Source organism: Clinocottus analis, unplaced genomic scaffold (assembly GCF_023055335.1).
Source record: "Clinocottus analis isolate CAN_PGR_092001 unplaced genomic scaffold, fCliAna1.0.p SCAF_29, whole genome shotgun sequence".
Taxonomy (NCBI): domain Eukaryota; kingdom Metazoa; phylum Chordata; class Actinopteri; order Perciformes; family Cottidae; genus Clinocottus; species Clinocottus analis.
In genome coordinates, this window is record NW_027176031.1 from 854,144 (window position 1) to 870,479 (window position 16,336).

Sequence of the window (16,336 nt, forward strand, 5' to 3'; positions counted from 1 at the left end):
GAATTGATTGGGTTATTAAAAATAAGCATGCATTTGCCCCCCATTAAGGGTGAGGTTCATTTTCATTGGTTCTCTTTACCTTTTTTGTCTCTTTGTAAGACAGACAGTTTGTTTCAAAAAACCTCTCTACTGTCCTTTTAGAAATGTTTAAAATATTCTGTCGAACTTTACAAATTACATTACAATTATCTTACACTATCAAATGTACTCCTCAAAACAGAAACAGATCCACTTGAATGCTTCTCTTATTTCCCTCTTTTAAATGTGGCTGTCAAACTACTAGCTGAGCCACTGTAGTGCCCCATGTGACATCTATGGATCAGACAGGTTCATCAAGCATCGTCACTCTTGTGTCAACATTCATCTCAGTCTAAATGTAGTGCATTTGTGTCGAAGGACGTTTCATACGTATTATGAGGCAGAATTGAGTGTGCATACTTATTTGTAGTATTGGAAAAGTTTAGATTTGGTCCTATATTTGTTTCCTGGATACACCTGTCATATTATTTCCCAAAAGCATCAGTAATAACCTTCAAGTAATACAGATACCAATAGAGTACTTACTTTGATACCATCCATCTATTATCAGCCGTTTATCCGGGGTCGGGTCTTGGTGGCAGCAGGCCCAGTAGGCTGACCCAGGCTTCCCTCTCACCCGTAACATTTTCCAGCTCATTCTGAGGGAAACCTGAAGACTGGTTGGGCAAACTCCCAGCGTGAGGCAGGTATCCGTAGACTGAAGAACATACTTAAAGGTATGGAGTACTGCTACCTATGCTCTAGTCTTTCAGGACCAAATCTTAACCCATTTTAATGAAGATACCACAAGGGAAAATTACTAATATGAGGAATAAAAGCGATTACAATTAGTCTGAAGATGCTGCGCTCTGAAAGCAAGAGTCCTGTGGATGACCACAGGACTCATGACTTTACTGCTGGAGAGATATACCTGCAGATGCATGACTCAAGGACATGAGTTGCATCACTGCGTCGTGTCCGGCATGTGTGCACTGCTGCCCGAGAACCAAAATGAGGAGGAAAGACAATGCTACGACAAGCTCTGCTCTGTTTATGTAGTGATGCAAGGCCTTGGGGGAATGTATGGGACACACACACTGCAGCAAGGCCCTGGATGTGACCCACAGGGTGGGAGTGGAGCTTTATGAGAATGATCTAACGATTTTAAAAGGCAAGGAATGATCCACAATAGATCCGCATATTAAAAACCCATGCACGCAGCCTGAGCCTCGTCCTCTGGTGGAGTTTTATGATTTATTAAAAGGGCGAGAGGTGTCAAGCAGAAGCCTTGGTGTTGGTGAACTCTTTCTGACACGACGCTGCTGCATGCGAGCTAATGTACAGCTTAATCCAGTCACACACTTTGCCTCTCTCATGTGGGACAGCTGGCTGTGGCCAGAGTCTTTCCCTGCTCTAGGAATGCAGGAGGAGTACATGACATAAAACACTTGGTGCTGGGTCAGTCAGACCCTCTGGGATTCCATTTGTATTATTACCACGCTTGGTTCTGCGAAGGTACCATTGATCTCGGGCACCAACACATTATAGCATGGAGAAGAAGAAACACCTTCATATATAATGCAATGCAATACAGCAACAATACACACAGCTGCCTTCAGAGAGCTGAACCATATAATTGCAAGTTTCCCAATCGTTAAATACAACTTTCACAAAAGTTGCATTCATTGCAAGGCCGCATGATATCAAACGTGTGATGTATCCGATCAACATGAGGATAAACAGGCCAATGTAAAGATGGGCAGCTGCTGTACAGATTTTAACCTCGACTAACTTCCAAATCAGAATTTCTGCCTGATCGACTGCCGCTTGATGTTCAATTTGACTTATGACTGACAGCAAATGGATTCCTCCGATCAATATAACGGCTGTGGGATGACATAGATTAATGTCAGTACATTTTGGTCCAGCCGTCTGCAGTTTAAGCAGCTCTGATGAGTGAGATGATTTTAATATTACAAGTTGACTGTATTCTCGTGTGTGTGAGATACAAATAAGATTAAAAGAAAAAAACAACTGCAAAACAGCGCAGACTGTCCATGTGGTTCCCAGCAAACTGATATTATTCTTCCCTTCTTCTTGCTTTTTATTTAAAAAAACACAAAGTGTAGCATTTCTCAGGATCTATGAGCAGAAATTCAATATGATATTCACAACGTCTTCATTAATGTCTTCATTAATATATAATCACCTTTAGCTAAGAAATGTGTTTTTGGGAGCTTAGAATGAGCCCTTCATGTCTCCAGAGCGACGCCAACGACGTGACCACGCTGAGTCAGCAGAGCAGAGGATTCAGGTGGTCGCATCCTGCACCCTCACCACTAGATGGCACCAAACCCCGCACACTGTGCCATTAAACTAAGATTACACACACACACACACACACACACACACACACACACACACACACACACACACACACACACACACACACACACACACACACACACACACACACACACACACACACGCCCCATACTTATATACCCTGAATACGTGAGGTCTTGCTGGCTTGTATCTCATTGTTTTGTCGTCCTCTTGATGTTATGTCTATCTATTGTCTTTTTTTGTGTGCAATAAAATTAAAATATAAAGTAAGATTGCATTACGCAACGCTTTACTTAAAGTGGGCGCATCATGTCGCAGCTGGTCGATGTGTTGCTACAGTGATCAGAATTTCCTTGTATTATGTCTTGTCAGATTTTGTTATTATTGTAGTAATACATACATACAGCAATACAGCTCTATAAAATGCAGCTTTCTCTTAATATTCTGTTCCAAACTTAAACAGCTCTCTCTTTGACTGAGGCATAACAAACGAAGGTATTCCAGCATTAAAACATGTGTAAATGCCTTCTACGCGTTCTCTGCTGGCTTCTCCTCATGTTTCTGTCCTGCTCTCGTCCACAAAAACAATATCTGGTTGGCTGTTTACCGTCTGCAGCATTAATAAAAGTAAAAGTAAGATGAAAGCATTGTGGTTTGGACTTCCCTCTGCTATAGGATGGATAAGAACTGTGTTCATGAACGTGTTGCCATGACGAGAAGACATGAACATGAGTAAAATACCTCAATGAGAACACAATTTAAAATTAGACCAGAATACAAAAATCACAACGTTAACGGTGCCTACACAATATGCACTGGTTGTTTAGTATATATTCATTATTTAGGTATTTTTAATTGTTTCTCAATTGTAAACACAGTTTCAAGGCTTCGGTATGTTTGCACAGATGCAAGAAGTGACAAATAAAACTGACTTTGACTTTTGATAAATAAATGTTTTTTCTATATATTTAATGTTATTTTACATGATTTGCATTGTCTTTGAATGTTATTTCAATATGATTTATTGTGATTTCTATTGTATTTTAATTTATTTAATATTATTTAAATAAGATTAATGATTATATGATACATGTTATTCATATATATATATATATTTGACTTTCATATAATTGGTATTTCACATCTGTGCTCTGAATGAAATTATAAAATCATTGGTTGAAGCTTCAACACACATTAAAGCTGCCGCGCTGCACATGCTCGTAAACACAGAGGTCACTCACAGATTCGTGGTCCGTCAAGTCAGCCAGAACAAAGCAGCGGTACTGCTGCTGGCCCGGCAGGGCTTTGTTGTGGTAGCCGTTGTACGTCTTCTCGTCACCCAGAGTGAAGGTCTCGGGCAGAGTGTCCAGCTTGGCGGCGATGTAAGGCTGCAGGACGTCCTGGCTCTGTCTCTTCTGCCTCTGCAGACCGCCATCAGCACCGGCCTCCAGGAGCTGCCCGGGGGACGACACAACAGGCCACTTTGGGACGAGCGTAACACAACATGACATGACAGAAAGTACCACTACCTCCGCATGGAGGACGTGTTCTTCACATATTATTTCTGATATGTGACTTTTGTTGTTCTCATATTCCACATACACGGAATTTGATGCCGGATTCTGAGCTTCGTACTTCTTTTCAAGTGAGATATAAAAGATAAATATAAAGAGAGACCAGAACATTTTCTGATCTATTCAAATTGCTTTTTTTCACTAAAGAACAGCATGAAACGTTTAGGGGGCACAACGGTACTGTTGAGACTATGATTTACTGCAAAACCAAAGCTGAGGAAAAACACTCCACAACAGCTCCAACTGGGCAATTATTGAGAGTAAACAGAAACTGTAGTCCTTTCCAGGCTTCCAGTCCGAAGCTGTTAACATGATAGTGTTTTCAGCATGGGGGAGACCCCTCAGCAAGGAATCCCTCTTTGTGAAGAAGAGCGACCACTACTTCATGCCTGTCACCTTTTCACCAAATATCCTCCCTTAACCTGCAGGGTGAAAAACATTGTCCTGAAACTTTGGATCATCCTCCATGTCCCTCCAGCTCCAAATAATATGAGTTTAGCTCCCTTGATCACAATCTGAGAGACTGGTTCACTCTGACACTTCACACAGCACCAAACACATTCATCCCCCGTCTTAACCTACAGGCTTTGTTCCCCCACGCTGCACAATGTTCTCATTTGTCAGACTCAAAGTACTTTATGTATTCATGCACTGCTGAAAAAAAAACACGCCAAAAAAAATGATTCATAAACAACAAGCAGCACACATTTCGTCCAAATTATGAACCTCTCTGTGGTGTGGTTTATGTTGGACAAACTAAATGAGCTTTTAAAGAATCAGCACAAAACTGCAATACACACACAAAACATGGATTATGCTCGTGCTCAGCACTATGCTCTACAGCGTCACTAAAGCTCTGGGGAATAGGACACAATTCTACCTTTTCCAAGAGGTATTATCAACCCACTGCTCCACGGAGAGGCATATTGGATTCACACTCCTGACACAGTTCAGCCCTTTGGCCTAAATGAAGAACTTTCATCTAATCTATTACACTTGATGGATTCAGCAATTTTTATACTTCCATCTTTGTCACAATTGTTGCTGATGGAAGTGGCACAAACAGGGAGGCCCTAAATGTGCAGTCATGGACTGGCAAATTCGAAGAAAGTACTATTAATCAGAGAGTCTTACAGGTTCCAAAAAGAGAAAGGTGCAGCCGATCACAAAGCGAACAAAACGAAAGTTGAATCCTGGATGACCGCCTGAGGCAGTGCTTCACACAGGATATCATCCGTCTCGCGCATGCACAGGTCGAGTATTTATAACAAAGTCTCCTGTAACCTCGGATGACCCCCAGCCGGGTATAAGGTCCGGCGTCATCCTGAGATCAGTCCGGTGGGATGTTCTTGCGAGATCACAAGATTCTGAGTGACCAAGAACTCTGGCGGTCATCCAGGATTTAAAGAACCGTAGCCACTACCGTAACTTTTGTTGTATTTCATCCTTCCTGAATGCCAGAGGCCGAGCTTAACACTGGATGATTTATATCAACGGAGTCACGAGGAAAGCCAAAGGAACTACCTCATATGACTCAAGCAAATTCACAGTGAGACTGGTACACCTGTTACGTGTTTGTCTTTGTCCATTTTAATATAGTAGTGTTGTTGCGTTGGTCTAATTGCAAGGCTGCAAATCAATCAGTGTGCCATTGTGTGCACTTTTTCCCCTTTGAAAATTCAAAGTCACTTCCAGATTGCTCAGAGATAATTAGACTATAATTTAACTAAACAACGTTAGACTAAACTATCTTTAGTTTTCATTTCAAGGAAAAAGCGTTTTACAATTTGCATCTCGTTCACCCATTCACAAACACATCTGTGGCAGACCTGTCACTAACTGCACTCCCTGAATTATTGGAAAAGACGAAAAAGCTATTTCATGACGAGAAATACACGCCTCCGAACAGCTGTGTGCCGGGAGGGCGTGTCTTAAGACCGAAATGAGTGACAGTCACGTTCAATGCGCTTGCGAGCCCCGATACTTTAGTCTCTCTGCTCTTCCTGAGTTTCTCCCGCGACTGTCTGTTTGGGGTAAATAAAATGTTCAAAGCTCAAAATCCACCCAACCAACATCAAAAATAAGCAGTTTGATGAGAGTCTACATAGCAGAGTTGATGAGTTGTCGTTCTATGGTCAGAGCTGGACAATGCCACACTATGATTGGCCAGTCTGAGGGGCGGGACTTAGCACAGATGATTACAGGATAACTCGTCCTATGCTAGCTAAGCTTAGCTAAGTCAAAATCAGGCGTCACAAATGAAATAAGCCTGTAAACGTGTTTTGGTAGTCAACTCGTGTCCGCTGCTACAATCACATATAACACTCTTCTTGCTGCCTCATATATGAAATGGACCTTTTTGAGTATGAAGGGCCCTCAGTGCTCTCTTTCTGCACGCATGCTGCCAGACAGATCACCTGAAAGCCATGTTGTCTGCCCTTCCTCCCTCCCCGACATCAGAGACGACATCAGAGACTGGCAGCCAAATATAATGCCGGATATTTCAAATCCCCACGATAATCTATTCCATATGTGTTGGCTGACTGTAATGACTCAAATCAATGAGCTGTGACCTGGGTGTGGGAGAGAAATCACACCAATCTCACCTGATTCCTGTCCTGTATTTATTTAATCTAAATGCTAAGTCCCCCATCAAACTCAAACCAGAAAGCCTCTGCACTGACACACTCCCTTTGCTGAACCGAAATGTAAAACTGATCAAAGGAGGCGGTAAACACATTGGCACTGACAATAGAATGGAGTGGATCCATCCTGGTGGGAAGTGTTGACGGTGATCGTGTTGTCCTTGTGTTCGATCCGGCTGCTCCCGGGACGGATACCCAAGGGTGAAGTGCAGCCGAAACTGTCCTGCCAAGCAAACAGCATATCTCTCTGCTCTGTGCTATTTGCTAAGTGGTGTCACGCCAGACTGTCTTCAGTGCTTATGGCCTATTGTTGGGAGTTGTGAGGAATGATTCTGCCTCTAATTTAAATCAGAAAATGTTGCTGCACAACCATAGATGTGATTGTGCTTTAATATGACTAGAGCAAGATCTTTTGTGAAGCAGAACGTGAGACGGTAACTCATGGCACTATCATCAACCGCTACGTGTTCGCCCATCAGTGTTCTACTTCTTCCTAAATTGAGCTAAAAACATAATAAGGACCACAGCAAACAAAGCTGGCAGACATTTAAAACCTCAACCGCCACTACTGATAACATGTCATCAAATGTATATTTGTATATTTACAAGACACGTGTGAACACTTCACCAACACTTTGATATACATATTATGTATCAGGAGAGACTGAAGTCTATCAGGACACAAATCCAGAGGAGAAACTGGAGGATTTACACAATAAGATGCCTTTGTGTCTATAGGCCACTACCTGGTTTAGGTTTTCAGAGATGTATTCATAGGACATCATTGAGAATCATCGACTGTTCTTATAACTGTCTTCAGATACAATGAGAAAGGCAACGACCACTCTTCCTTTCGAGACGACAGTAAAGGTTCTGGGGAGCAGAACCCAGTTCACTTACTCAGAGGTGGCTTATGTAAATACAGCAAGAGCAGCCAGTTCACCTGCAGGTTAGAATCTCTGGAAGTGAAACACAAAACACATGGCTAATGGATTTTCACTGACAGCCGGTAATTACAGTATTTACATTTGCAGCAACTTCTTCAGTGCTCCTGCCAATGCAAACGGAGATTCTATGACTTTGGTGACACCTTGCATCCCTCAGCGGTTGTTTTACATTCCAGGAGCAGGGATGACTCAGTACTTATTCCTCCGCCCATGCAGTGCAAAGACAAACATAATCCCAAAAGTGAGACGTCGTAAAGACAACTGAATACTAGAAGACGTGTCAGTGGGATGACAGTTGTTGCTCATTGGTCAGCCAGTGGATAAACTTTGCCTTTGAGTCATTCTCTAAAATAAGAGCACCAACCCAACTCCCTCACAACCAACAATAACCTTTTTTTCAGTTCAACATTAATCCTTTCTTTTACAGAACGGGCCAAACAAAGAAGGGACCCCACATCTCCACTGGAATAACATATTTACATTATCATGACTCATGCAAGATATAATCAGATATAAAGTTGCAATGTAATTACATTTTTTTATCCAGCAAATGGAAGGATGTGTTGACTAGTAAAAGGCCAACACTACCAGGAGACTATCAAAGCTGTGGGAAAACCATATTAGATTCAGCTCCATATGGTAACATAAATAACCAACAGTGAATAATGATTGAGTAAAAGTATGTTTGACTTTTAGAAATATATCTTGCAGGTCCAAAATCAAGGTAGTGTTTACCAGAGCAGACTTTTCAGACTTGTAAGCACCTTGATAGGCCTTCTTGTGACATACCACCATTACAAATAAAAGAAACCATTTGCTTTCTACTTCTCCAACTTCTCTTCTCAAACTATGACGATAATATTTGTATAGCCCACACCACTCAATGTCATTTCTAGTAATCAGAATCCTACAATGACAAAAGACAAGGTGCATTCTCGTGATCAGTGAGGAGCTCCTGGACCTTGTTGTCTTCCCTACGAGCTGTCATTCCGGCTGTCCCGTTTTAAACGGACATCGGCTCTGTTGCAACCTCTGCTGAAAAACTCTTCCTCCATTCCACCGACATCATGGCCATAGTTTCCCTTTTTGTAACTTTTGGACATAACTCTGCAACACAAAAACGACCAGCAAGATGTCATGATACTTTTTGCTAACATTCCTGCTCCCCAGAGGAAGCCTCCTATAGCTTTGAGATCTCAACTTTTTGTTTCACCTCCCTACTTGGGTTTCCCAACGAATAGACATTTAGGGAATTCATTTAAGGAACATTCAAGGAAAGAACCCCTGACAGTTGAACCCTCCATAAGCCTTCCTCAGTGCCTCCCTCAGGTCCAACTTTAAGATATTAATGAGTTGGATTGCCATGAAATATATTATCGGATATTTTACAGCACCAACATCTATAAAAGATCCCCATTAGTTTCCCCATCACAATCCCCACGCCAACATTTGAGCTTTCACATGATTTCCATATTTTCTTTACTTACAAAAAATCCTTGAATGTCAATGCTCCGAGGAAGATGACTGCCCATTTTGGTTATTGGATAAACTTTTCTTTGGCGGGTTCACTAGACTACGACCAACAAAACGTTCAATGGACAGACTGTCATGAATAATCTGCGTCCTCAGATCACGTCGCCTTGCTTCTATCTAGCTCTACCCCAATAAGAAAATTGTACAAACATATTACTAACACCGACAACTGATTGCCTTAACAGTCACTGAGCCCATTCATGCTCTCCAGAGGAAGACCCTTGTACAATTTAGTGACCCCATGACCTCCCCTGGGCATCAGCAAGTTCAAGCGTTATGTTTGCAGTCCCCCTAACAGAAAGGTCGATCCTCAGTCCAATGTTTTCATTGCTGGACGGGCTTCAGAAATAAAGTCCTGTTGGTTGTGAGGTTAGTTTAAACAATACAGCAAATACCATCCAATGATATCATGCCGTGTTATAAACAGCAAACAAGACATGTTGTCATGTCACAGTAGGAAGAACACAGGTGAAAATAATTAAATGAAAGATGGCTGGGTTCCAATCGAGCTGCTTGGGTTCCAGGGTGCTGGCGCCCTGTTACACCGCTGTGGCTGATCGGCTCTTCGGAGAGAACAGAACCATCGCTAATGTAATTAGTAACACCTGTGCTTTTCCTGCGATGACGAGCCAAAAGGTTTTCAGGGCCAGGTCCCTGTTTCCGTTGCATCACACGCTCCAGCAGCATGTTCACTGCTGTGTGTAAAGCATGTGGGCGTCGCCACATGAAGAGGGCGGTCATGTTCACGTTAAATGGATGCGTTGCTTGGCTTCATGCGCTTCTACGGATCAAAAATTGGTTCAGTCGGCTTAAATGCAGCACGGAAGGAAAGTCTAGGAAATGTAGCCAGTAAACTGCTTCCAAACACGGTGGAATTAAAACATAGGTTTTTATATAAAAAGGTTGCTTTGCAAATGTCTTTTCAGAAAGGTTTTCATCGGGCCTCAACGACACACACTAAACATGCCTCGTGCAGATGTTTCATCACTTTTGCAGATACAGCGTTTAAAAATCAGATTCAGCAAACTAAACGCATGTAAATCCATCGCTTCTTCAGCCTGATGATGGCATCCTGGTTGTGAACATGTGTTGTTTATTGAGGTTTGAATTAATGTGCTACATAAGCTATATGTACTGAGTGTCTGTAACAGTGTGTTGAAACATTATTTGAAGATAACCGTGTTTGTTTAGAAGAAAAAAGGTACTATTACTCATAACCACTCCATGCTGAACCGGACCTTAACATGTAATGCTTTAGTTTTTTGGGAGCAGCTAGTAAGGAATGGAGTCGGCTCGAGGGAGACTTTGTTTCTTTTACATGGGAAGACAAGTACACGTCAACTCACCTCATGTATGTCCATGTCTTCAGGGTTCTCCCATCTCCTCAGAGAAGCCGGGGTGACAGGGACCACCACGATGTAGTAGCACCTGCATCAAACACAGGGACACAGCTGCTTTACACAAACATATACCTCGCACACACACACACACACACACACACACACACACACACACACACACACACACACACACACACACACACACACACACACACACACACACAGCTTCAACAGGATGTCGTTGTGTTCCAGTGTTTTCATAATATTTGATAGAAATGTTGTAGATTCACATCTCCTCTTCTCTCAACCCTGATGGGATACGTTTGCTTATGAAAAGGTCTGGGTCAGGCATTCATCGAGAAATACTATTAGTGTTTTTTTCTCCATCAGACCCATTTCTATTCTTACAGCGTACTTGTGGGCAATTTCTTTAGGGAAACAAACACTTGAAACACAATTAAGTCCAAGTCATTTGCAGCGCCTGTCTCCTCGATCCAGCTCCTAAAAAACAGAAGTAACCTTCCACTAAATTGCAGCCTTTGCATTTGGGATTGTCTTTGCTGATCAACTGTGGTTTAAAAGCTCGACACTTAAATAAATTGCTTTTTAATGTCAGAAGAGAGCTCAGAATGGGCACAGGGTTATTGTTAGCATGGCCGTGTGGTTGTTGTGTTGTGGGACTGAGTGTGTTGTTTGCTTCTGAAACTCTGACCTGAAAGAAGTCTCTGCTGCAGCGGATAATTGGCCGCTTATGAACGGGCTAGAACAGAAGAAGTAAATAAAGCAGGCAAGCTGAGCTATTGATTCAACTCCAAAAACACATTGTCTGTGTGCATCTTTTGTGCGGCTCCACTTGACTCGGCCTCTCAGCGCTGCTGTGTGCTGAAGACACGACAAAAGGATGCCGCTGCTCCTGCGACCACTAAACCTGCACAAACAAGCAGCTGAGATGCGTGTGGTCTCAAAGCAGCGTAACCTAGCTGCCGCGCGAGTAGTGCGTTGTTATGGATGCAGACGTTTAATGCTTTCTAAACGACAAAATATTAACTCTAATAGCCACACGCAGTCACAGCCAAATTATTATTATTGATGGCAGGATGTAACGTCAGTCGTGTCATGAGAGATCAACAAATACAGCTGGCATACATATCAAACTTGACATTAGATTAAAAAACTGTCAAATTGCACACAGTGTCAAGATATTGTAATAACATTAGCACATCTTTGGTGAATGGGGTCTCGAGAAGAGGCATCAGATAATCAGTGGTGATGAATGTCGTGCCTGAAGCTCCTCCCCTTTCCTTCAAATATCATCATTTGGCTTGCAAACTTTGTGCAGTGTCTCTGGGGCTTCACTGGTTTTAACGCCTCGTTTAGACACCATCTCATCTCAGGGTTTCATTAACACCGCTTGAACAGCGAGTTACAAAGTGGTGAATGTTTCCTTCAAGAATTCACCAATTCTTCCATACAAAGCTAGCCTTTATTATTTCCAATGACTCTAATATTAAACTGATACGGAGGAGAGAAGACTTCTCACAGCACCCATGAAGTCATGAAGTCATGAGTCAGCGCTTTTCTTTCACTCCAAACAAAGCGCACATACCTGACGGGGGCCTCCGTGGGGCTCCTGGACAGACTGATGGTCACTCTGCCCCCCTCCTCCACATCGTGCTGCTGGCGAGTCGGCTTCATCTTCAGCAGGTCCGGGGCGGTCCGAATGGAGACCTGCTGCTGGAGGCCGCCGGCGCTGTTCCCCCGGCTCATGAGCACGAAGGAATAATGAGTATCAGGCTGCAGCTGTGTGATGAGCTTCCTCTTCAGGTCGCCATGAACCTCCACGCTCTGCTGGTTGTAGAGGATCTGAAGGCAGAGGACGCTCTTAACACTGATGACATCACGTCTATGTAAAGAAGGCTGTCTCACTTGAAGAAAGTTATTTTTCGTTTTCCAAATAAATTGAAACCAAATTCTGTCATGAAGTTTCAATGTTTGTCGATCAGTCAACTTGTATCATAAAAAGTTGAATATTATCAGCATTAAGTGAAACACAGACAATGTTTCTCTTCTCTTCTTTGTACTATAAACTCATCTCTTTGACGCAGACTAACTTTCTCGTTACGAATTAGAAAATACAATTGATACCGCTAACTTATCTGTATGTTTTGCATGCGTACTGTCCTTATGCTAAGCTAAGCTAACCATATCCTCACTTCAGCTCCATTCTTAATGCAGATAGGAGACTGAATGAATCCCATGAAAGACCGATTGAGCTTGTTCCCCAATATATTCAAGTATCTTTTCATAAGATGGCTGTAAACTGTCAACTTTTTAAGGACAAACCTTTAATGAAACATACATTTATGTTTATTTGTTTACTAAATAATGATATTGCTTTAGTTCATTTGGTTGTGTTATTGTCTCCTAGCTCAACAGTTTGTGAGACGTGTGACCTTGTTGAGTCATTGTTTTGTGTTACAATGAGGTAAGTATGATTGACTTGGTTACTTTTGTTTAGTTGCTAAACAAAATGGCTGACCCAAGTCCCTTAACAAATAGCCAGACATAAAGTTCAGCTACGGGCAGTTTAATATGCTGCAAATTGATTTTCTTGATGATTTATGTTGCAGCTGCTCTGCTACAGAGTGCAAAAGAGAATATCTCAGATATCTCATATAAATGTGCAAAATGGTTTCATTCCTGAAGTCATTAGGTTATATTGATATCACCTCCTGATGATTTCACTCTTAGAACTCAGGGTTTCAAAGGGTTCCTCCTGACCCCTAACCCGTTGCCTCTGGAGACACTCTTTGTGAAGAAAGCGTTTCTCAAGGGTTCTCTGTGAGACCATCAGGGACACTTTCCTTTGGAAAGCGTGGATGTAAAAAGGGAACGCCCACAATCCAGCGTACACCCACACAAACTGTGACGGGAACCAAAATTGATGTGGGTTGCACGGCACCATGTGAACCCTTTTAGGGTTCTAATTGTAACCATAATGTAATACAAAAGGCCCCCAGTAAATGAAATACTTGTAATATAAAACAACTTCCTGTAGAACCCTCAGAGTGTGTTCTGGATTAAACCCTTTAACAATGGAAAGGTTCTGGATAGAAATTTCAGAGAGGGTTCTGGGTGGAACACCTCAGAGAGGGTTCTAGGTAGAACCTCCAGAAAGGAATCCTTTATAAAAGGTTCTACCAGGAACACAAAAAGGTTTACCTATAAGGACAAGCTTTATTTCCAAGAGTTTGAATAACATTAATTATCTACATAGCGTGTGTTCAGAACTAGAAGGACTTACTCAGGGTTCTGTAGGATAAGTCAGACTCAATAGGTATAATTGTTCTCCATCTAAAGTGACACATTGTGTTGTCTCGGAAGCAGTTTGAGTAGAACATGAGATCCTACTTTGCGTTCTTTTGTCTCTACTGTTGAGCCATGTGTGTTGATCTTCATCTCCGTGATTCTAGAGGATCAGTAAGGAATGCTGCGGTGTGGATGCTCTTACCTTGAGGGGCACTTGGGATTTGTAGGTTTCTGGCACCTCCCAGGTCAGCAGGACAGAGGTTTTCATCACAGCCTTCACGGCAAAGTTCTTGGTGAACGCTGAGGGAAGGTCTGGGTGATTATTAGCTGGTTCATGTCATTGTGGATATAACTGAGACCATTCAAGTTGAAGCTAAAATGAGCAATTTGTTCATTTATCAAACTGAGAGTTCATTCTGTAGTATTTGGATACAGCATCGTCTCAATGTAGTAATTATATTTTTTATACAGCAATAATTTGGTGACCAATTTCAATGACTTAAAGCTGAACTAATCAATATATTTGAATATCAATAATGAGTCAAAAGAATGTTATATTTAACAAGTCACTAATGATTCCACACATAATCATCAACACTATCGCAGTTCCTTTGAACTCTACAGAGCGTTTTACTACAACAGATGTGGCAGATGGTTACAACTTCTCATTTGATCTGAATATGTGGAATAAAAACATCCGCTTCATAAAACAAACAAAAAAGAACCAGAATATGCCTGTTACATTTTTGATATACAACAATTACACAGGGACCCCTAGCAATGTCATTATAAACAGCCTAACAATAAAACGCTGGGTTTTCACTCTGAACGGACTTGTGTGTCTGTTACACGTTCTACTGCGATAAAGATGAAGCCCTGCAGTAACCCGTCATGATGCTCCACAACAACAACTTGTAGAACGTCTGCTCTTTGCATGCAGCTGGTTAAACTCCTGTAGTCGTCACACAGCAGCTTCATGGATTATTGGACCGGCTCGGTCCGGCTCTAGCGGAGCAACTCTGTCTTCTAAACATGACGTTCCATACAAATAAACTGCACTCTCAATATTCCTCCCGAATTAAAAACAGAATTGGAAATGTTGGGTTGTTGAACGGGAATGCCATTTTTAGGAGACAGGGCTGGTTAAAAATGTGTTTTTTAAAACATAGAATGCTGTTATGCAAATATTCCCAAAACCTATGTAAGTCTTCTCAGGGCATTTTGATTATTTCTATTTATTAAGTCCAACTATGCTTTTTACACTTGTTTTCTTTTGGAGTTATATTTTTTTAAATTGTTGCATATATGCCTGTGGAAATTGATCAATATAATCTGAAAGCAATAAATTCGCTTGTGTTTCCTTCTGCTCAGAACAGAACTAACTGCACGGCAGAGGCTCACACTCACAAGCTTGTCTTATGTTCTATATCACACAGAACATTTATTATCAGGATCTTTGCAAGAGTTTAAATGTATCAACTAGCCTTTACTGATTGTTTGGACGTCTCTCTCTCTTGAAGGTCTCACCTGGCATGGAGGTGGACATGGTCCGACTCTGAATGCTGGGGCTGAGAGGCCCCGCCCCCTTGCTGGTGAAGGCTTGCACTCTGATGTCGTAGGTTGTGTCCGGCTGCAAGCCCTGGACAGTCATCTGCGTCTCTGTGGTGCTGTTGGTGTTGTTGTGCTGGCTGTTGATATCTCGGTACACCACCGCATACTTCACCATCTTCCCATTCCTCTCGGCCAGAGGAGGAGGCTCCCAGGCCAAGTTGGTGGAGGTGGCGGTAAGGCCGACCACGCTCAGATTCTGGGGATAGCTGCTGGGAACGTCCTCGGGGGTGCTGATCTCCTTCACGTACTCCTCCCCATTGCCCGCTCGGTTTTTGCCGCACAGTTTGAAGATGTAGGTGGCTCCCTTGTGGAGGCCGGTCACTGTGAAATGATCGTCTGTCTTCCTGAAGTCTTTGATGGTGAAAGCCTCCTCCTCGGCCCTCTTATACTGCAGCTGGTATCCTACGTGCTCCCCGACCATCTCCTTGGGAGGCTGCCACTGGATCAGGGCAGTGTTCCCTATGGTGGTGCTGATCATCATACTGGGCTTGCCAGGCACTGGGAGAGATTCCCATAGTTTGATTACACTTAAGATGTCTCAATTCAATATTTGAACACTAAAATGACTCTAAAGGTAGTGGGCAGTATTTTGGGTGATCTATTCGTAACATTGATATAATATTTAGCACTTTCATTAATGAATTATCACCTGAAACTAAGAATGGTTGTGTTTTGGTCAGCTTACTTCACCATGTTTCTCCAGCAGCCGAGAACACACAAACCAAGCGCCCTCGAGCCGGAGCATTGGTGCTACCGCAGTTCTCCAACACGCTGGAGAAGTTTTCGCTGGTTGAAATCTACAACCTAGCCACTAGACGCTGCCAAACCTTACACACTGACACTTTAACACATCGGCATCCTACTTTAGTTGCTTTGCAGTGGAGAATATGGGAACTAGTTTTTAAAGATGTCATAATTACAAGGTTTGGGGGTTGATAAGCCCCGCCCTCTTGCTGGTGAAGGCTCGCACACAATAATGACATCTCTAAGGATCCAAAGGTTAACGTACTAAT

The 16,336-nt window shown here is 42.4% G+C and overlaps 1 protein-coding gene across 9 annotated transcripts in view; it reads right to left on the minus strand.

The window, feature by feature from the left end:
- Window positions 1-16,336, minus strand: part of ptprfa (protein tyrosine phosphatase receptor type Fa) — a 234,180-nt gene that overhangs the window by 43,225 nt on the left and 174,619 nt on the right. For 5 of the 9 annotated variants that reach the window (XM_068593170.1, XM_068593172.1, XM_068593167.1 and 2 more), the window contains 5 exons: window positions 15,240-15,821; window positions 13,915-14,024; window positions 12,010-12,266; window positions 10,410-10,491; window positions 3,606-3,818 (listed from right to left, as the gene is read on the minus strand). In XM_068593170.1, coding sequence (XP_068449271.1) covers window positions 3,606-3,818; window positions 10,410-10,491; window positions 12,010-12,266; window positions 13,915-14,024; window positions 15,240-15,821 — 1,244 coding nt within the window. The remainder of the gene's footprint in view (window positions 1-3,605; window positions 3,819-10,409; window positions 10,492-12,009; window positions 12,267-13,914; window positions 14,025-15,239; window positions 15,822-16,336) is intronic. The other 4 variants (XM_068593176.1, XM_068593171.1, XM_068593175.1 and 1 more) reach the window with 1 other exon arrangement.